The sequence below is a fragment of the Choloepus didactylus genome, chromosome 4 (assembly GCF_015220235.1).
Source record: "Choloepus didactylus isolate mChoDid1 chromosome 4, mChoDid1.pri, whole genome shotgun sequence".
Lineage (NCBI taxonomy): Eukaryota > Metazoa > Chordata > Mammalia > Pilosa > Megalonychidae > Choloepus > Choloepus didactylus.
The window spans coordinates 106,141,111-106,163,655 of NC_051310.1; the positions used below are offsets into that span (position 1 = coordinate 106,141,111).

The following is a 22,545-nucleotide window of genomic DNA, read 5'->3' on the forward strand; positions in this document are numbered from 1 at the left end:
GAGATGATAAAATATTTGTCTTTTGCATCTTATTTCACTCAACATGACATCTTCATGGTACATCCATGTTGCTGCATGTATCAGGACTTACTCCTTTTTAAAGCCAAATAATCCTTTGTATGTATATACTATATCCATTTATCAGTTGTTGGACATTTGGGTTGCTTCCTCTTTTAGCAATTGTGAATAATGCCACTATGAACACTGGTGTGCAAATGTCCATTTGCAACCCTGCTTTCAATTCTCTGTATATTCCTAGTAGTGGGATTGCCAGGTCATATGGCAGTTCTATACTTTGCTTTCTGAGGAACTGCCAAACTGTCTTCCACAGCCGTGCACCGTTTTACCTTGCCACCAGCAATGAATGAGTGTTCCTATTTCTTCATATCCTCTCCAACACTTACTTTAATTTTTAAAAATATTTTTTATTTTTTGTTTATATACAGCTATTCTAGTGGTTTCTATTTCTCTGGTGGCTAATGTTGAGCATGAGCTCTCTGCAGATGCCTGCCTTCATGCTGCAAAGCCAAGGGTGTGGGGGAGGGGGAGGGTTGACTATTGAGCGGGGAGCGCTGCAAAGGACCAACAAAAGCACCACCTGGTGGGGGCAGGAAGGGTTGAGGACAACCCACCAGGTAATTTGGGGGATAGGACATTGGTACCTTCTCAAGGCTTAGTCAAGCCCAGTTCATTGTCACAACCCGTAACCACCGCCCGAGCTATTCTGCCTGTGCTTTCCCATCCTTAAGGCCATTTTCAGTCCCTCCACACACTCTTCCAAAAGCTTTTTGCCTTGGGGAGACCCTGCAATGTTTCCAACTCTAGGAAAAGTACTTGAGGATAGTCTTGTGGTGACCAAGCTGCCCGACTGTCATGTCCAAAATTCCCACTGGTGTTCTCTACTCCACCTCAATTCTCTGATGTGGAGAGAAATAGAAACCTACCCTGGAGCTCAGTGTTGGGAAAGTTGGAAGAGGGCGGGAACCGGTGCCTGCAGAGGGCACCTCCAAGACAAGGAGGACAGAAGACCCTCGATGTGAGGGACAGGAGATGCAGACAAGCCCTGTCGTCTGGGGGGTTTACAGTCGGGGATTCAGAGCGCTAGGATCTGCGCAGGGTGTGGGGCGCCACCTGGGCGGTCTGAAGAGTGGGAAGGACCAACCAATGGGCTGGGCCCGTCCCGCGATAGCAGCCAATGGGCAGCCAGAGGCGGGCTCTCCGGGGCGGTAGGGGGTTCAGCCGGCTCGCCGTCCCGCTGCGCTGTCGGGGTTGCTCCGTGGAGGCGCCGCAATGACCGCTCTGGGCCGGAGCGAGACCGTCGAGGCAGGCCGGTAAGGGTGCTGCGGCCCGGGGCCCCGGAGGCCGCCGCGAGGGGACGCTGCCGGGCGGGGCAGGGCGGGTCCGGGGGCTGCTTCGCCTCCGTGTTGGCGCCTCTGCCCGCCGGGCAGGCACTTCCCGGCCGTTGGAATGCGGGCCCCGTTCCAGAGCTGCTCCGCGCCGGCCTGGGCGCCCCCGGGGGACTGCGACGTGTCCGGGCGGGGGCAATATGTCCGGGTTGAGTCTGTCTTCCGTGCGAGGGGACCGAACCTGGGAAAGAGGGACGGTCCGGGCGGCAGCACGGGACGGCTCCATGGTTCTACCCCCACCCCCACCCCATGGCTGTTCATTCACTCACGTATGCATTCATTCATTCCTAGCCATATCTTTCCCCAGTCCTGATTGCCCGCTCCCTTCCGCAAAGGCTGGCAGTTTCCCATTGGTGGTCCCCGGAGGGGCCCAGCCTCCTTTCTCCGCTCCCATTTGGGTCGGTACTTTCTAGCGGCCCGCGGCTGCAGGCGAGGCAGCTCGCAGCTGTCCCACCACGACTTTGCCGCACCCATGCGCCCGGCCCGTCCTTCTCGGCCGGCTGGGGCCGGTCTCCCAGCCTCTTGGTCCAAAGTCGCTGTGGAAGGAAGGAGGCAGGGGAGGCAGGAGATGGCATTACAGGTCTCTGCCCCTTGGAACCCTGGGGGTGGGATTATTTGGGGAAGACAGAGCCCAGTAGATGAAGCTACCTGCCCAGGTAGGAGGCGCACAACCTGAGCTCTGGAGTGCCCAAACAGCACTGGGGCAGGTTGAGTGAATGTGAGTGTGTGAGTCCTGTGTCCAAATCAACCCAGGACAAACAGGGGCTTTAGCAGAAGTGCTGGATATGTGGAGCTAGTGGGAGGCCTAGAAGTCTCCTTCTGCCCTGCCCTCAAAGGGCTGGTGGGGCTCTACCCAGCTGCCATTTGCCCCTCTGCTTTGCTTGCACTTCCCCTGCCACTGCGAGATTGTTGAATAGTGCCAGTCTTGCAGAGGTCAGGCTCCTAGGGAGTGTGACAGAGGGTGCCCTGCAACCTGTGATGCCTTTGCCCTATGTACACCTCCAGCTGACTTGGGGTTGGGGAGAGAGGTGAAGTAGAGGATGTTTTACCCATCCCTTGGTGAGGGGCCAGGATTGTCAGAGGAGGGCTCCCGTGAGCTGCCTCTCCAGCTGATCAGGCTGACTGGAGCCCAGTCCAGGCTATGCTGGCAGACACTTGAAGGTTTGAAGTTATGCTTTTACAGGGCTGGTTAAGAAATTGCAGTGAGGGCTGACTCCGTGGGCATCTCTGGGGCAAATGGGCAGGTCCGGGAGGCAAAGCTGACAGACGCTGCCACTGAACTTCCAGGCGAGTTTCTGCTGGGGCAAAATCAAAGTTCTCCTTCCCAACTTCCCCTTGGGAGAGTTCTGAATATCCTAGAGAGGACAGCCTACTCCATTACCCATGCCTTGGAGTTGCTGGTTGCCTTCAAATTTCTGAACTCAGGTGAGTCCTCAAAGCCTTAGTGCATACCAGGGATACCAACGTATGTGCTAACTCATCCACCTAGGATGCTCCCATTACCCTCTGAGCAGAACACAAGGTGGGCTTACCCAAGATGCCTTCCACCAGCCAGCCTCCTTGCTGAGCTCTTAGCACCTGCTTGGGTGGCCCCACCCAGTCCTTAACCTCGTTAAGCCTTTGCTTTGGTCCTTCAAATGCCAAGTACCATATTTATCAGAGCAGCATGAAAAAGCCTCACTAGGGATCAGAAGTGAATTCTAGGCCTCAGTCTGTTCCTGTTTTGCTGCAACTTGAGGCAAGTCACTTTCCCTCTCTGGGCTTGCCTTGCCATCAAAAGGTAAGGAGATTGGACTGTAGGCTCCCTGCAGACCTTCTCCATACAGTCGTTCAATGATTCTGCTAACTAGTGTTCCCCTCCTCAATTTCTGAAGGTTTAAAAAATTTCTTTACATAATTTCTTTTTTGCTGTGATTACCCATAGAAAGCACATAAAGTCAAGACCAGTGCAGCATTCCACTTTTGTATCGTGTATTTGAACACCAGAAAATAATTTGCTTTTCTCCTTTCCTGAGACATGAAAACAATTTCACCAAATTCCGCAGCCTTTTCTGATGCAAATGCAAGTTTGGCACGAAGTCAGTCTTGGCCACTGAGCTGCTGCTCACCTGAACTGCTGTTCATCCAGGCTGAGAGGCATCAGTCTCTCACCACCTGCTGTCATCAACCTTTGGAGCTTAGATGAATTCTCCAGCTGTTTACTAATGTAGGAAAGGAAGGAGGGAGGGAGGGCAAAAACCCCTGGGCAAGAAGAAGTATCATTAAGAAGTGACAGCCATTCCAAGGTATGTCTGTCTGCTACAGCATCGATTCCTAAAAGAAAGCATTGTTCTCAATAACATAAACCTCTCCCACATTGATATCAGTTTAGAAATGCTTGGTCATTGTTTAGGACTGAAGAGTGTTTTAATAAGCTGTGGAGGTTGGACCAATCTTTAAGTCCTTTCCTAAATTAGGGTTTCCTCATGTGATGTTTAAAATACACTAGAAAAATTACATTATTCATTTTTTTAAATGGACATTAGTTTTTGGTTGGTACTGGGTTGATTACGTAACCTGAAATAAAAAGCACATGAAGAATTAGTTTAAATCAAACATGAATTGGTTTTTATTCTAAGGTATTGCCAAGGCACATCAATGGTATATTAAATAATTCTTGAAATTCAACTGGTATTTGATTTGGTTTGAGTCCCTTGTTTCCTCTGAATTAGGGGCAGAGCAGCAGTGTGGCTGGTGTGACTGAGCAAACACCTGTGACTTGTAAGATTTCTCTTTTTCTCCTCCATTAAAAACAAATTAAAATTAAATATTTCTAATACTTACTAGCACTAACCAAGCTACTCAAAACTTGCCAATGATTGCTTGGGCCACAGAAAATCCTATTTTAAAATAACTTTTGAATTTTGAAGGGCTACCCAAATATTTTATTTTAAAATAACCCGGCAACAATAGCTCAGAATAGACACACTACTGAGCTTGTTTTTTCATCAAACAAATTGAAAGCATAGTTTAGACTTTAATTTTTTAATCTTTTTTTATGGAAAATTTCAAACATGTGCAAAAGGGGAGAGAGTAGTAAATAAGCCAGCATGGATCCATCATCCAGCTTCAACGATTATCAAGTCATGGGCCAAGGGTAGTTTTATATATACGTCCCTTTTCCCTCACTCCTGGATTATTTTGAAGCAAATCTAAAATATCATATTATTTCATTCATAAATATTTTAGTCTGTATCTGTGAAAGATAAGGCCTACTTTAAAATATAATTATAATACTATTATCATACCTAAAATATAATGGTTAACTCCTTAAAATCATCGAATTTTACATTAGTGTTTAAATTTCTCCCAGTGTCTCATACCATTTACATTAGTGTTTAAATTTCTCCCAGTGTCTCATACCATTTATTTGACTAAGGATCCAAATGAGATTCATATAATTGGTTGATAATATTAATCTATATTTCTACATGTATATCTATATCTCTGTAATCTCTTGTAATATATAGGTTCCCCTTCCACCACCACCACCCCACCCTTGAATTTATTTGTTGAAGAAACCGGGTTATTTGTGCTGTAGCATTTCTCAATTTGCTGATATTGTTTAAAATGTTCCTCTGACTCCTATATTTCCTGTAAGTTGGTAGTTAGATCTAGAGTCATAGTCCGATTCAAGTGATATCGTGTTCTTGACCAAGGACATAATGTCTGCTTATATCTCTTTGGGAGGTGTTAGCAGCATTGCTCCACAAGTTACTGCTGAGTTGCTAGTGGTTCTGAGCCTCCCCCTCTCCATCTATAAAACAGAGTCTCATCTTCCTACTTTGGAGTTTCTCAGGCTGTGTAATGGCTGGTACATAGTAGGTCCTCATCAAAAGTCAGTTTAGAAAACTCCACTGGGCCTCCTGCATTGAGAATGTGGTCTAGGCCTTGCTGTGATGATTCATCAGCTTTCTTTTTCAAGGTGCAAAGTTCATTTTTTAAAATAACATTTTTTTTAGATATAATTGTATATTTGCAGGCAAGTGCATGAAGTAATACGTGTAAAATGAAACAGAGAGATTGCATATACCTTCATCCAGTTTCCCCCATGGTAATATCCTGCATAACAATAGAAAAATATCCCAACTAGAAAATTTGAATTGATATAAGCCATCGACCTTATTCAAATTTCTCGAGTTTTTACATGCACTCATTTGTGTGTGTGTGTGTGTGTGTGTGTGTGTGTATAGCTTTATCCGATTTTACCATATGTGTGGATCCATCATAGTTCACTTTAGCCAAGCTCTCTTTTCCTGATGGATTCTGAAGGTTTCCATGTAGTGAAGAATGAGGTTTTAGGAATTTGGATTTTCACAGGTGGTGTTTTTTTTTTTTTTTTATGCATGTCTTGATTTTATTACTCATCTACACATACTGTATAAAGGGGGGGTCAGTCACAAGGTTTTTACAATCATACAGTCACAAGATGAAAGCTATATAGTTATACAATCTTTATCAAAGATCAAGGTCACTGTATTACAGTTCAATGATTTCAGGTATTTCCTTCTGGCTATTCTAATACACCTGAAATGAAAAAGAAATATCTGTCAGTAGTCATAATCATTTGTTAAATCCTAACTTCTCAATTACAACTCCACCCTCTCATTAGATCATTCTCTCAATCTTCAGGGATATCTGGGCAATGGCCATTCTAACTTCTTCATGCTGAAAAGGGGTGTTGTCATTATAGGGTAAAGAAATGAAACTGGTTGATGTTCTTTGAGACTGGTACCTCTGGGTTTCAGGGCTTATCTGGCATAGGAGCCATCTGGAGGTATTTATTAGTTAATATTTCTCTGCCCTTGGAACAATTTTTTGCCTTTTTCTCCTGTTTTGCCCCATCAAGTGAAAATGGGTTGTGTATTCTGATGGTAAAACTCAGGCAATCCTGAAGATTATAAAGAAGAAAATTAAAAATAGCTAAAACCCCTACTCATGGAGAAAGCCAGTGTTAGAATTTTGGTGAGCATTCTTCCTACATATATTTATTTATGAATGCTGCTCTATATAATGCTTTTTCCAATGTAACATAATGATATCTTTCCATGTTCATAAATATACTTATTTTTAATAGATAAATTTTAATAAATAACTTAAAAAATATCATTTTAATGGTTGCATAGTCTTCCATTCTTTAATTTGTCTATGCCCTGTTGATGGACTTTTATGTTATTTCTATACTTTTTTTTTTTTTTGCTGTTCTGAGAACACTTCAATGAACATTTTTATAAATTCAAATTTGTGTCCAATTATTTCCCAAGAATAAATTGTTAGAAGTGGAATTATGATTTTGACAGGTATCTACATATACAACTTGTATACCTTTTTCCACACTACCTTACAAATGCTAGTATGTGAGTGCCCTTTCATGAAGACAGTGATCCAAACTAGGTATTATTAATCTTTTAGGTCTTTGAAATTGAATAAATAAATAAATGACATTGTTTCTACTTTTTATTTTATTTAAAAAAAACCACCATTATTGTTTTTGCTGATTTTAAAAGTATTACACGCCTGTTAGAATAAGTACAAACAAAACAGAAAATGTGTGGTGAAAATCATCCCATAATTCTCCCACAAGACATTATCTCTGTTGTTTGATATGTACCCTTAACTAAAGAATTTTCTTCTTTTATAAGTGGATTATATCATACTTACTGGTCTGTACTTACTTTTTCACTAAACAATCATTTTGGACTTTTTTGTATATTAGCACTTGCACATTCTTGTAATCAGTTGCATAGGAATCCATTATATTGATGAAATACTATTTTGGTGTTTCCCCTTTTTCCTCCCAAATTGTAAACCATATGAATGTAAATTTTTGCCTACTTGCTGATTTATTTGATTACAGCAGATTCCTTGAAATGAAGTTGTTGGATCAAAGGATTTGCACTTTTTAAGGCATTCAATACATATCAAAAGGTTAACTCAATTTTCAGTCTCATTAGAGGAGTATAAATTTTCCACTTTCTTTGGTAATATTTAGCATTATCATTTAAAAAAAATGTTTCCCAATAAGATAGGTAAGAGAGATATTTCTTTTGTGAGTCGCCTGCTCATATTCTTTACCCACTTTTCTATTAGATTTCTTATCTTTTTCATATTGACTTGGATAAGCTCTATCTATTAATACTATTCATCAGTCAGTTTAAATTTTGATGCACAAAAGTTTAAAATTTTTATGTAATTAAATCTTTTCTTTCATGTGTTCTGGGTTTTAGATCTTGCTTAGAAAGACCTTTTCTGATATTTCAAAAAATTCTCCTCTATTTTATTTTAGTTCTTTATAGATTTAGAAAATATTTAGATGTTTAATCCATCTGGAATTTATTTATCTGAATGTGTGAGATAGCCAGTTGCCCCAAAAGTATTTATTGGACAATTCATTCTTCTCTTACTTATATGAAACATCTCCTTTAATGTATATTAAATTCTCATATACCCATGGATCATTTTCTGGACTCACTATTATGTTCCATTGACCTACTCATCTTTCCTAAGCCAGTAAATATCTCATTTTTTTTTCATCAGTTTTATTGGGATATATATTCACATTTCATACAATCCATCCAAAGTGTGCAATCATTGTATCTCACTATTTTAATTGATCTAGCTGTGTGTAGTTTGTTCTGATATCTAGTAGGACAAAGCCCTTGTATTATTTGTCTTTTACAGAATTTTCTTGGCTATTCTCATGCATGTAGTCTTCCAATTAAATTTAGAGTCAACTTATCAAACACACATATACTCATTTGCACACACGACATCCTCTTTGGACTGAATTATATTTATAAATTAATTTGGGGTAAATTGACTTCTTTAAAATGTTGCATCTTCCCATTCAAAACATGTATTTTTTTGTCATTTTTAAAATGTGGTTTCCTTCATATAGGTTTTTTACATTTTTAGTTTATCCTTGGGTATTTTATATTTTTAATTGCCATTATGAGTAGAATCATTTATAACTGTTTACTGCAGGTCTACAAGGAAAACTTTTGATTGATATGTTGATATAACTAGAATAGTAGCTAACTGCAGAAGAGTCACTTATGTGTCTATCCCTCTCACTGCTCTGCCTGGCCCAGTGCCCAAATGTATGAATAATGGGGTCACTTTCATATAAGTTTTAGTTTTTTAGTTAAGTGTTTTCTAGGTAGTTTATTTTACCATCTTCAAATAATAATTCTCTTTTTAATATATAAACCTTTTATTTTTCCCACATTTTGCAATGGCTAGAACCTCCAGAACCATGTTAGTCATAGTGGTGAGAACAGTCATTCCCAGGGGATTTCCATCACTAGTCAATCTGGGGTTCTCCCTGGAGGAAATCCCAGAACCTAGCGCGCTCGGAAGAGGAGGCCACAGGTCAGGAATCTGAACCTTTGGTGGGAGCACTGCTCTGAGGAGCAGAGTTGGCAGCAGCCGGACCCTGCCGCAGGCGCCCTAATTCTGGGCCCACTACCGGGTCCAGCGCTGGGCACTGATCCAGGAGGGGGTCTCAGGTGCGGCGTGGTCTCCCTTTCCCAGGAGACCAGGAGGTGGGGCGCAGCCTTTTGCCCTTCACCTAGGGCAGCACTAGGCCCCAGGAAAGGGTAGGCTGGGGCCGGGCTGGCAGGGATCGCAGGCCCCGGAGCTGCTGCTAAGTGCGGGGCAGGAATTCTGGGTGTGGCTGCCCTCTCCTGACAGTGATCCTGGGCTTTCCAGCCCTTTCAAAGGCTGACGCAGATAATAGGCTTGTGGTTTGTGCCTGCGCCAGCCAGCTGACGGCTGCGGCAGATAAGCGCCCTTCAGGCGGGCACCCAGCCACGAGGAGCGTCGGAGAAGCTGTAGGCAGGGACAGCGCCCCCTCCTTCCCCGACTGTAGACGCCCCTCAGGGGATCAGGAGAGAAATCGCTGGGAATGGAGAGAGGGAAGGGGAATCCGAGACTAGTATGACGCTGAGCTGGCCTCTGACCTGCGTTTCTGGCGGGTTCAGCGGCGTCCTCCCCTGTGAGCAGAGACCCGTCCCACCCTGGGAGGAAGGTGGGAGGAGCAGGTCTTGGCACACCAGTGTGGGTTTTGCCCCCACCACCGCGGAATTTGTTCTTGATAAAGTTACCTATCCTCTTACCAGGCTCCTCAGAGAACCTCAACAGTGTTTACTAGTTGCTCCTTTTGAAACATTCCTTCGGCTTTCGGACAGCCTAGCACCTGTTTTTCTTCTACCTCTTGGGCTCCTCTCTCCCATTCTCCTTCTCCTCTGAGGATTCTTTTCCCCCTTCATTTTCCTCCCAATCTTTAAGGACTATGGTTCTTCAGGTCCCAGATTTTGTTTTCTTCTCCTCCTTGTATTGAGATAAAATTCACATCCCATAAAATTAATCCTTTAAATGTGTAAAATTCAGTGGTTTTTAGCATATTCACAAAGTTGTGCAACCATCACACTATTTAATTCTAGAACATTGTCATCACCCCGAAAAAAACTCTGTACCCATTAGAAGTCACTCCCCATTCCTTCCCCCCACCACGGGCAACCACTGATCTACTTTCTGTCTCTATGGATTTGTCTATTCTGGAAACTTCATATAAATGGAATCATAAAATATGTGACTTTCTGTGTCTAGCTTCTTTCACTTAGCATAATGTTTTGAAAGTTCATGTTGTAGCATGTATCAGTATTTCATTCCTTTTTATGGCTGAATAATATTCCATTGTGTGGGTATACCACAATTTATTAATCCATTCATCAGATGATGGGCATTTGGATTGTTTCCGTATTTTGGCTATTGTGAATAATGCTGCTTTCAACATTCACATACGAGATTTTGTGTGGATGTGTGTTTTCAATTCTCTGGGGAGTGGAATACCTAGGAATGACATTGCTGGGTCATATGGTAACTATGTTTAATTGTTTGAGGAACTGCCAGACTGTTTCCAAGGCAATAGCACTCTTTTACATTGTCACCAGCAATGGATGTTTCAATTTCTCCACATCCTCACCAGCACTTCTTATTCATTACAGTCTCCTAGTGGGTGTGAAGTGGAATCTCATGGTTTTGATTTGCATTTCCATGCTGATTAATGATGTTGAACATCTTTTCATGCTCCTGTTGGTCATTTGATATCTTTTTTGGAGACGTCTTTTCAAATTCTTTGCCCATTTTTAAATTGGATTATTTGTCTTTTTATCATCAAGTTGTGAAAGTTCTTTATATATTCTGGATACTAGACCCTTATTAGATATATGGCTTGCAAAAGTTTTCTTTTATTCTGTGGGTTTCACTTTCTTGATGGTATCATTAGCAATACAAAAGATTCTAATTTTAATGCAGTCCAGTTTATCTATTTTTGATTTTGTTGCTTGTGCTTTTGGTATCCTAAGAGACTATTGTCTAATCCAAGGTCACAAAAATTTACACCTATGCTTCCTTCTAAGAGTTTTTATAATATTAGCTCTTACATCTTCTGTTAATGTTTATATATAGTATGAGGTAGGGATTCAACTTCATTCTTTTGCATGTGGATATCCAGTAGTCTCAGCATCATTTACTTTAAAGACTATTCTTTCCCCATTGAATTATCTTGGTACTCTTGTTGATAGCTTCTCTTCTTTATGAATCCACTTTCTCTGGGAGTTATTACCAGCTCATCTCTAAATCTCTAGGCCAGTAACTCAGAAATTTATCCTTCTAGCCTAGACCTTTCTTTTGGGTTTTTATTGGGGAATGGAATTATGGAACTGTGAATATACCTTTAAGTGCAGTTATGAGCCCCTTTCTCATATACATCTTGACATCTCCACTTGAATACCTCTCAGACATGTTCAAGACTGAACTCATGACATTTTCTTCCAAATATGCTCTTCTTCCTATGCATCTTTTTCCTGTTTTTTTTCCCCCTCAGCAAAACAGCCTGATAGCCTACTTGCAGAATTCTAGAGTTGTACTTGACACCTTTTCTCTTAAACCCCACATCCAATTGATTGCCAAGTGTTTCGGTTTGCTAGGCTGCTTAAAACAAGACAACACAAAAATGGGTGGGCTTTAAACAATGGGAATTGATTAGCTTACAGTTTGAGGCTGTGAGAATGTCCAAATCAGGGTGTCATCAAGGCGATGCTTTCTTCCCGAAGACCAGCTGCCTGCAACCCTTGACTCCTCTCCCACAGGGCAAGGCATGTGGTAACGTCTGCTGGTCTCTCCCTTCTCTTCTGGGTTTCATTGCTTTCAGCTTCTTGCTTCCATGGCTTTCTCTCTGTATTCATTCTGTTTATAAAGGACTCCAGTAAGAAAATTAAGACCCATCCTGAATGGGGTGGGCCACACCTTAACTGAAGTAGTCTCATCAAAAAATCCTAGTTACAATGGGTCCACACCCACAGGAATGGAGTAGATTTAAGAACATGCTTTCTCTGATACATATAGCTTCAAACCACCACACCAAGTAAGCTTGAGTCTACTTGGAAATATGTATGTACTCCATCACCACTGCCACCAAGTTCCTGATATCAACTTTTCTGGACTACAGTTTCCTAACTGAACTCATTCCAGGAAAATTTTTAAGTGTACACAAAGGAAGAGTGATAGGGTTGTACAGAGGACCCCATGTGTCCAGCACTCAGCTATAGTAACCACAACATAAGGCTGTCCTATCTCATCAACACTCACCCTCCACTTTTCCACCCTCCCCCACACCTTAGCTGGATTACTTTGAAGTAAACCTTGTATCAGAGTGATCTTAACAAACAAAGTTGCTAGTTGACTTCCCTGTTTAAATCCCTTCATTGGCTTCCCATTGCTCTTTTTGTTTTTTGGCTGTCAAATGATCTTTTATTGAAATATTTTCCTTTGTAGTTCTTAACTCGCTCGGCATCCCTCTGCACCACTGTTGACATCATCTATGATGTCATGAGGGTGGCAGCTGTCAACACAGACTGGGTGGTTCCAGAGTCCCTTTAGTATTCCACAGAGTTCTCTGGCCAAGGATAGGTGTCACACCTGTTGTGCAATGTGACTATCTCATCAAAGGTGATATTTCCACTGTGCGTAATGTAGTTCTGCTTCTTTTGGTCTCTGGGTGGTTCCTAGGGCTTTGATGATCAGGAGGGGCAGAAGGTACCACCTCAGTCTGGGCCTGTCTGTTCTGAATGGTCAATTTCACCATAATCCTTAGACCCCTCCAGTCACCAGTTGCCTTAGCGATGTCATCACCAACCTTTTTTGGAGGCAGACTCAGAGAGCCGATCTTAGGGGCCAGGGCAGATGTGACACTGACTTCCCCACTGATGCACTTTGGGTACATGACTTTGATCGCACTGGTGTTGAACTTAATTGGCAAAGTGGAGGCAGCTGGTGTTGGGTGAACCTGAATGTAGGATAACCAAAGAAAGTTGCCTCGTGGCCTTCTTCTAGCTGAAAGCTGAAAGCTCCCCATTGCTTTTAAGATAATGATCAAAACCCTTACTAACACCCACAGAGCCCTGTGTGATCTGGCCCTACCAAGATCTCTTGCTCACCACTTCACTACTCATCCCTGCCCTCCAGACACACAGGCTCTAAATTCCTCATATGTGCCACATACCTTTTGGCTTCATGGCCTTTGCATAGCCTGACCCCTCTGCCAGGATCCCTTTTGAATCCCCTCCAATTATCACGGCCCCCTCCATCTGGTAATTAGCATCTATTTTAGTTTCTTTGGCTGCTCAAGCAAATGACATGCAATGGGTTAGCTTAAACAATGGGAATTTATTGGTTATGGTTTTGAGGCTAGGCATTCTTCCTGAAGACTGGCATTCTGGGGCTGGCTGCTGGCAATCCTTGGTCCTAGGCTCCTCTGTCACATGGCTATGCCCATGGTGGCCTCTCCTGGCCTCTCCCTTCTCTCCCAGGCTCTGTCAACTCTCAGCTTCTTGCTTCCTATGGCTTTCTTTCTCTCTCTGTCTGAATTTCATTCTGCTTATAAAGAACTCCAGTAATAGGATTAAGACCCATCCTGATTGGGTTGGGCCATAACTTAACTGAAGTAACCTCATTAAAAGGTCCCACATGATTGAGATGCAAAAAGGGGGATGCAAAATGAAACAAAATGAAGTTTCAGTGGTGAGAGATTTCAAACGGAGTTGAGAGGTCACTCTGGTGGACATTCTTATGCACTATATAGATAACACCTCTTATCTATATAGTTACTTTATTTAATGTAGTTAAATCTATATAGTTAAATCTTTATAGTTATATTATTTAATGTATTGAAATAGCTAGAAGTAAGTACCTGAAACTATCAAACTCCAACCCAGTAGTCTGAATTCCTGAAGACGATTGTGTAATAATGTAGATTACAAGGGGTGACAGTGTGATTGTGAAAACCTGTGGATCACACTCCCTTTATCTAATGTATGGAAGGTTCAGTAGAAAAATGGGACCAAAACTAAATGAAAAATAGGGTGGGATGGGGGGATGGTTTGGGTGTTCTTTTTTACTTTTATTTTTTATTCTTATTCTGATTCTTTCTGATGCAAGGAAAATGTTCAAAAATAGATTGGGGTGATGAATGCATAACTGTATGATGGTACTGTGAACAATTGATTGTACACCATGAATGATTGTATGGTATGTGAATATATTTCAATAAAACTGAATTTAATTTAAAAAAAAAAAGGTCTCCTACAGTGGGTTCACTCCCACGGGAATGTTTTAAGAACATGTTTTTCTGTGGTATATGGCTCCAAATGACCATCACACCTATTGCATATCAGCTCAAAAGCTAGAATCTTCTTCAGGAAATTCCTCCCTGTTCTCCCCGACAGAGGTTTTCATAGAACCCTGGGCTTTCCACTCATGGCAAATATACACAGTTGTAATTACATATTGATTTATGTAAATATTTGTTTCAGGTCTGTCTCTCCCATCAGGCCTTTTTGGAACAGTACCTTGCTTTACCCCTCTGGTATACACAGAATTTACACATTGCTGAGCGAATAGCAGGCATTCAACTGGGGTTTGTGAGGGGAGGCAGGGAGGCTAGAGGTCCTCTGAGGACTGTATTCTAGGCAGCCTCCTTGGGGACAGAGGTTCTTCTGACCACAGAGGGGCCGGTGGTCACCTGCAGTTCACCCAGTTCCTGGCCTTTGCTTCATTTTTCCCTCAGAAAATAGTAGGGTCTCCAGGGCTTAGACTTTCTTATCGTTTTCTAGAAGAAGTAGCTGAGGCCCAGGAAGAGAGATTGGCTTACCTGAGGCCCCTCGGCAGTGAGAGATGGTTGCAGACCTGTATCTCTGGCCCCAACTCCAGGTTCTTTCAGGCCCCTCCAGCTTGCTGGTGGCCCTGGGAAAAGCCCGGTGGGTCCACAAAACCAGAGTGATTCTGAGGTGGCCGTCCTAGGGTGATGGGGTGGGTGTGCTGGATAGTGTCCGTGGCTGGACAGAGCTGACCTGTACCCAGAGTAGCCACACCCCCTGGCAGTCTTGAGTCGGGACGTCTAAGCAGCTGAGGCTGAGTCTGAGGCCCTCCCCTCAGCAGGCCTCGCCAGAGGGTGGCCACTGGGAGCACAGGGGTGCTCTGTTTCTTAATGAATGCAAGTCTGTTTTGAGACCTGAATGACCAGCTTCTTGTCTGGAAACAGCCAGGCCCCGAGAGGCCCGCCAAGAAAAAGTGGTCGGTAACCAGGCCCAGAGTGCCAGCTCACATGGACGCTGCCACAGCAGTGGGCACGGCACACAAGGCCAGCAACAGGCAGGCTGCTCTCTGCAGAAGCAACTGCCTGCTCCGTGGTGTGGCTTGGACATCCTCAGGAGCAAAGCTTCTGGTTTTCAGCTGTTTGTCCCCATCTGTCTCTCTGGCAACTGGTCTCACTCCACAGGCCTTTGGGCTCTGGTGGGGAGCAGGGCAGCAATTGCCGGCCTCAAACCTCTGGTGGAGGGAGGGTAAGTGAGGGAGGGTTCCAAGCAGGGCTGGGCCTGAGCTGTGGGAGTGCCTCTGGGCCCCAGAGTGGTGGGAGGCAGTCACAAAGTGCAGCCCAGGTGTAAAGAGGGCCTTGCTCTCAGTCTGTTCCTTTGGCTATCGTCCCAAGAGAAAGATTGGGTCATACATGGCATGTATGGAGCTTTGGGGGTGCAGCTTGAAGCCCAAAGGTGCCCCTTCTCTTCCTCCTATGGAGAGCTGCACGTCTGGGAATCCTTCAGAGGACATGATGGGATATAGGGCCAACTCAGCTGGCAGTGATGCTGGCTGGGAGTGTGATACTCAGTGGGCAGGGCTGCGGGGACCCTCCTTCTCTTCCACCCTGAAGTCCTGCAGGTCAGGGAGGGAATTTTTCCCATTTTATAGAGGAGCAAACTCAGAGGCAGGTGATGGGGTGGGGTGGGAAGGTTAGGGGATTATGGTGGAGCCAGATGCAAACTGGAGACCTCCCCTGGTCTTGCATTTACACCTTGAGGCTATCTGCTTCTGAACAAACTGGGAAGGAGTCTATGCACAGAGAGACTTTTTCAGCAGGGTACATTTATTTGTTTGCTCAACAAACAGTTATTGAACACTTAGTGTATGCCTGAAGCTGTGTGAGGCCCTGGAGATGAGACATGAGTCTAGTGGGTGACAGGCAAATAAACAGGTATTGCAGCCAAGGAAGACATCTGAGCAGGGACACGAGACAGGAGGGTCTGCTCTCCTGGAGTTACAGGCCAGGCTTCAGGCAGGAGAGGTGCTGGCTGGTGAGAATGAAGGGGACTCCATCTTGGGTAGGAGAAGGTTTGCTAAGGGCCCAGCTCATTTCCGTGCCCCCTGAGTGGGGGCAAGGGGGTCAGCCTGAGCATCTTATTCATGAATTTCATCTCTAGGAAGGGCTGGGTCTTGCCATTGTGCTAAGAGAGCCCAGGTCTAGGCTGGGAGGCTAAGAAAAAGGGAAATATCGAATCGGGGCTCATTAACCAGGTTGGTCCAGGCATCTAAGCAGCTAAGGGTTTGGCTGACCTGATCTGGGCTCCAGGGAGAAACCTGGGCAGCAGGCAGCCCTGGCTGCCAAGGATAGGCAATGGGGCCGGCCTTGCTCTCAGCTCTCCCAGCCCCCACTGGATGGGGGACCCAGGGAGTTCTGTAGGGAGAAGGAGCTCTTGTTAGCATCAGAGCTCAAAGGGGTCCTTATTCAGCCTGGACCCAGCCGCCCCCAGAGGGCTGAGCCAGCCCACACCTCCTGAGTGGCAAGTTTTCCCAGTTTGTTTGGTTCTTTGAGTAGGAAGAGAAAGGGCTGGAGGGGGCATCTGATCTAGGGAAACTTGCTCCCCCCGAAGGGCCTCTGCATTGTCATCTTGGTGCAGAAAGACCTTCCTCTGTCTCCCCCCAACTCCCTCTTCTGGGATTTTGGGTAGAGCTGGGGCCTGGTCCTGCAGCCAGGTAAAGCTGCAGGAGGGGCCAGTATTCCAGGGCCCTTGAGCCTTCAAGGCAATGCACTGCAGTGGGAAGGGGGCACACTTTCAGCCAGACTGGAGTTCAAATCAAGCTCCACTACTTTTCAGTTATGTAGTCAGGAGCAAGACAGATACCTCTCTAGGTTTCGGTTTCCTCAGCCATATCATGGGGATTATACCATCTCCCTGGCAAAATGAGAAGTGATCCGAGGATTAGAGGAGATCATGAGCCAAATCTGTTCCCCTCCCTTCTCTCCAGGGGTCACCCCAAAAGGAACAAGGCTCCTGGTATAATGGGGCTTGACTTGGTTTGAATGTGCTCCAGCAGCCTCTGTCCCTCCTGGCCCCGAAGATTTGTTGAGCATATGGCTGAAATGCAGGCTTGGTTGGCAGAGGGTGGCAGACAGACTGTCATGAAACCCTGGCCCTCCCAATAGCTGTGTGGGCAAGTCACTGAACCTAGCTGAGCCCCCATTCTCCAGCTGTGAAATGTATCCCTTGCCCCACCTTAGTGGCCTAAGTGACCTAATATATTACCTTCATTTGTGGTCTTTGGGAAAACCAGGTGTGGGGGTTTCTTACTTGGCTGCAGTGCTGGGACTGGAAACAGAATTGTAAGTTAATGAGCAGCCAAGAGGAGTAGTTCCTCTCTGCTCTCTCCCAACAGGGGGCCCAGTTCATGGCCCCCCTGATTGTTGCTGTGCCCTCTGCCCTCACTCCAGAGCCAGTCTCCAGGTGCACCCAGAGATCCTGCTCCAGTATGCCTACAGTTTGCATCCTGCCACGCTCTCTCCCATTTATTCACTACCTCTGGCTGCACAGTCTCCACATCATCTTGTATTTCAGTTAGGATTCATTAGAAAAGGGAATCTGATGGGCCAGCTCATCTTTTCACTCTAAAGTAGATGCTGGTCAGTTTGTGGATGGCTCTGCTTGGGTCTGGAGCACACCCATGGTTCCGCTGGCTGTGGAGCAGGTCATTTGGTACAAACCGTGGTCTCTTGGGAAGTGGGGCCCTCTGGCCTTCCACATCCCCTTCATTTCAACGCTGCCACAAGTTGTAAAGGCAAACCCAGCACATTCTTGGCCTGGGTGTTCTCAGATCCGTTCCTGGAAAGTCGGGCATGCTGAGCGCCTCTCCCTACCCACGCCCTTTGCTAGGGGAGCTGAGGGTATGTGTGCTGGATTGGGACCCAGCTCCCCCCTTGTATCAGTATGGGATTCAGCTATGGGGTTTTCTTTCCTTTTCTAGTCAGGAAGAGGGAAGGCAGTTGTCTTAGATGTACCCTAAGTATCAGCTTTGAAAATAAAAAATGAGGGTTAGTCTCTGTGTGAATGCAGGGACAGAGATAGTAGAATTATTTTTGCAAAAGAATGAAATTATCTTTTATTCTCAAGTTTCATTGTGTGGATGAGCCTGACACTATCCACATTATCCCGGTTCCCCTTGGGAGCTGTCTTATCAACCAGCGTCTGGGCTGTGAACAGGGACTGTGGCCCCAAGAGAACACAGGGGGGCTCTCGGAAAGGACAGTGTGGTTCAGAGGCCAGACTCAGCCACACGGAAAAGCTGGTCTCCTTACTTCCTTGGCACAACCTAGTAAATTGGTTTAGAACCTTAACAGATGAAATAAATGTCTTAACAGTGTGCTCCCCAGCATTGTCAAGGGTGTTCCTGAAACCCAAGAGGGGAGGGTTGAAGGCGCAGCAGGGTCAGCGCCCTGGATCCAGAGCCCAGGCTGACAACTGGCCTTGGAGGGGAGGAGTTTGCTTCTCCCTCAGAACTAGAAAGGAGGAGTGGGGGCAGGATCCATCCAGTGGTTTCTTAGTGCTGGCTGCATGTTTAAAATCACCTGGGAGCATTTAAGAGATTGAAGTTGCACCTACACCTACCTCGTGACGCAGCAATTCCACTCTGAAGTATTTACCCACAGTAACCAACACTGTGTCCACAAAGCAGGTGCCAGGATGCTTATAGGGCAGCACTTTCGTAATAGGCAGAAACTGGAAACTACCCAAATGCCCATCAACAGCAAAATGGATTCATTATAGTATATTCATACAGTGGAATTCTAAACATCGTAAGAGGGCAGTTTACAACTACATGCAACACTGTGGATGAATCTCACAATTGTATCGCCGAGCAAGAAGAGCCACAAAAGAATACATGTGGTATATTCCATTTACATAAAGTCCCCAACCAGGCAAAGGCAATTTGTATTAGAAGCTGGATGATGGGCATCCTTGGGGTCGGGGTGAGGGGCAGTGAGCCTGGAAGGGGGAGGAGGAGCTCCTGGGGGGCTGGATCCCCAGGAATGTTCCACTTGTGATTATTTTATGTGCTCTTTTCTTTAAGTAAAATTATGTCTCAGTAGTGCATTAAAAAATTTATAGTTACCTAAGTTCTACCCCTAGAAATTCTGATTTTAGTTTTCTGAAATGGGGCTTAACCACTTTTTTTTTTTTTTTTTTTTTTTTTTTGCAAGACACTCTACAGGTGACTCTAATGTGTACCCAGCAGGTTACACCCTTGAGTTTACAGGAGAGTCTCTCTTCTCTGTGAAGGAGGAGGTGAGCGATGAGCTGAGTGAGAGGTGAGGGTGGATTGGGGGCAGCCTGGAGGAATTTGGAGCAGCCTCTGGAGGGAGGAGCCCCAAAGGCCGAGGTTCCACCAGATTCCACCTTCCCGACCTTGGTTGGCCACTTCCATGGTTTCTGGGTTGTGCTCTCAGGGGCCCACTGCTAAGACCTGCTTTTGTTTGGAAGACAGCAGCTTTTGTTTTCAGGTCTGTCCTTAGAGCTCACTGGACCTTGCCCCCTGGCTGACTGCAGGAGAGGGTGGAGCTGTCCCTGGGCCTGTCCTTGACATGAACTGGCCAGACCCACAGGATGCTCTAGTATCACAGATGCCCATGAGAAATCACCCTGGGAGAGTGTGGGCACCTCCCTGGGGAACAGAAACCCCAGGTGAGCATCCCACAGCCAGCTGTGGGGAGGCCCTGCCTGTGACCAAGCCAGCTCCGCCGAATTCGACTGCTAGGCCTGGCTGAGGTTTCTGCTTCACTGTCGCCATAGCCACTGCTACTGCCAGAGGCTTGGTGAGCCCTGGAGGGAGGGCTGCCTTATGGTTAGGAAGCCTTGGGTGTGGGAAGGGGGCTGGCAAAGCTGGGTGAGTGTTTTCTGGGCGTGGGACAGCCCAGGGGAGCACAGCTGAGGGAACACTGCAGTGGAGGCAGGAGGCTAAAGGCTTGTGCTTCCACCCAAATACCAAGCAAGCCACACAGTATCCTTTGCTATATGTCCTCTACCTCCCGCCTGAGTTCCCCTTTAGATCACTCACCCACCGTGGCTTGAGTGCCTCATGGTACTGGGCCAGGGCTGTTCGCCTTGCTCACAGGCTAAGGCTCCTGGAGGGAAAGGCCCATCTGTGGGTGTTCTAGTTTGCCAATGCTGCGGAATGCAAAACACCAGAGATGGATTGGCTTTTATAAAAAGGGGGTTTATTTGGCTACACAGTTACAGTCTTAAGGCCATAAAGTGTCCAAGGTAACACATCAGTAATCGGGTACCTTCACTGGAGGATGGCCAATGGCGTCCGAAAAACCTCTGTTAGCTGGGAAGGCACGTGGCTGGCATCTGCTCCAAAGTTCTGGTTTCAAAATGGCTTTCTCCCAGGACGTTCCTCTCTAGCAAGCTTGCTCCTCTTCAGAATGTCACTAACAGCTGCACTGAGTTCCTTCTCTTTGAGTCAGCTCATTTACATGGCTCCACTGATCAAGTCCCACCCTCAATGGGTGGGGCCATGCCTCCATGGGAATAGCTCATCAGAGTCATCACCCACAGCTGGGTGGAGCACATTCCAAGCAAATCTAATCAGCACCAAAACATCTGCCCCATAAGACTACATCAAAGATAATGGTGTTTGAGGGACACAATACATTCAAACTGGCACAGTGGGTGAACCCCATCAGCTCCTATCCATTCACCCTTCCTCCCTTTCCTTCTGCATGTCAGTCTCTGTGCCCCTCACTCTTACTGCCTTGCTTTCCTTTCCTCCCTCTTTGGGTGACTTCATCTCTCTCTTTCTGTCTCCTTCATTCATTCATTTAGCAAACACTGGTGCCTGCGCTGTGCTGGGGATACAGAGATGTACAAGACACACCCTTGGTGGAGCTCAGAATCGACTGGGGGAGACAGACGTGTAAACAAACAAGCACAGTCTGGTGTGGTAAGTGCTGGAACAGTGGCCTGAAAGAAGGGACAAGGAACCATCAGGAATGACTGGCTCTGCTGGGAGAAATCAGGGAAGGCTTCTTAGAGGAGGTGACATTTGAACTGGCACTTGAAAAATGACCAAGAATTTGGTAGAGACATGTCAGAGCCAAGACATTTGTAAGTGAAAGGCTGCTGCAGTGAGGAAGCCAAGAAGCTCAGCCGAGCTGCATGGGAGGAAGTGGCAGGTGGTAAGACGAAGCAGGAAGGCCAGGAAAGCCAATTGAGGAGATGATGGGGAACTAATGAAGCTGAGTCAGCAGGAGAGTGGCAGGATCAGATCTGGGCTCCAGATGGCTCTGTTGGCAGTGTGGATGAGGGAGAAGGGCAGGTTTAGTTAGGGAGCTGTCGACAGCACCCAGGAAAAAGATGATGGTATCCTGGGCTTGGAAGGTGCTGCAAGAATGGAGAAAAGTAGATGGCATCCAGGGTTAAATTGAGGTGACTTTCAGGGCCTTGGTAACTGGTTGTGGGGGGTGGGGTTAGGAATAAATTGAGGACTGTAGCTTGGGTCACAGTGTGAAGGATGGAGCCCTTCACAGATACTGGACGCTGAGAAGGAAACAAATTTGGGGGATGCTGCTGGGCTCACTTTGATGGACACAGATGGCAGTGGGAGTCTGATGCACAGGAGGAGTCAAGGTATCAGGGTTAGAGAGGTAGATTTCAGAGTGTCTGTTTGGCGGGGTATCTGGAGTGGAGTGCAGGCGTCAGGTGCTCCGTGAGGTCCACGCGGTCTGCAGGAGGCTGCTAGACTCCTGCTCCTCTGGGTTCCCTACTCACTGCCTCTCTCCCCTCTCCTGCCCTCTCTGTGCGTCTCCCCCTTCTCAAGGGGCCTTGCTCCTCCCCTGCCATCTCCCTGTGCTGGGATCCCCGTCCCTGCCTTCTCAGCAGTCCCCCAGGCTGGGCAGCCCCCGTATTGGGCTCATGGTGTGATAGGCCTAGTAAGTATTTGTGGAAGGACTGAAGGAACAGGCAGGTGGCCCGAGCCCCCACTGGGGCTTGATGGCAAGGCAGGCATTCCTGCCTGCAGACCAGGCTCAGCGGGCAAGAGGGCCTCATGTGTGGCAGTTTTCCAATCTTTTGCATCTGTTAATCATGTCAAAATTACTGGGATTTCCCTGCTCCATCTCCCTCGTAACAGTAATTATATTTTTTGTGACTTTGATTGAAACAATAGATGTGGATTTGGGGACCTCTGATATTAACTCCACAGTGTGGACAAGATGGAATGGGGGTAGGGGATGAAAGGTGTGGTTTACAACCCACAGAGTGTGAGCAGCTATCTGGAGGAAGAGTCTGCACATGGGATTAGACAGAGGCTGCCAGACAGGGCTGGGCCAGGCAGACTCCCCACGCTGCAGCTCCCTGCTCTTGAAGCCCCCTTCCTGGCCCTCGGCATCATGGTCCCACTAAATGCTCAGTGACCACCTCCTCCCCAGACT

The 22,545-nt window shown here is 46.0% G+C and overlaps 1 protein-coding gene across 7 annotated transcripts in view; it reads left to right on the top strand.

Moving 5' to 3' along the window:
• The first annotated feature begins 1,214 nt into the window (after nt 1-1,214).
• GRAMD2A (GRAM domain containing 2A) overlaps nt 1,215-22,545 on the top strand; it is a 36,660-nt gene continuing 15,329 nt past the window's right edge. For 5 of the 7 annotated variants that reach the window (XM_037833518.1, XM_037833521.1, XM_037833519.1 and 2 more), the window contains exon 1: nt 1,215-1,331. In XM_037833518.1, coding sequence (XP_037689446.1) covers nt 1,291-1,331 — 41 coding nt within the window. In that variant the 5' untranslated portion in view covers nt 1,215-1,290. Of the gene's footprint in view, nt 1,332-4,117; nt 4,167-20,938; nt 21,057-22,545 lie in introns of those variants that run through there. The other 2 variants (XM_037833516.1, XM_037833517.1) reach the window with 2 other exon arrangements.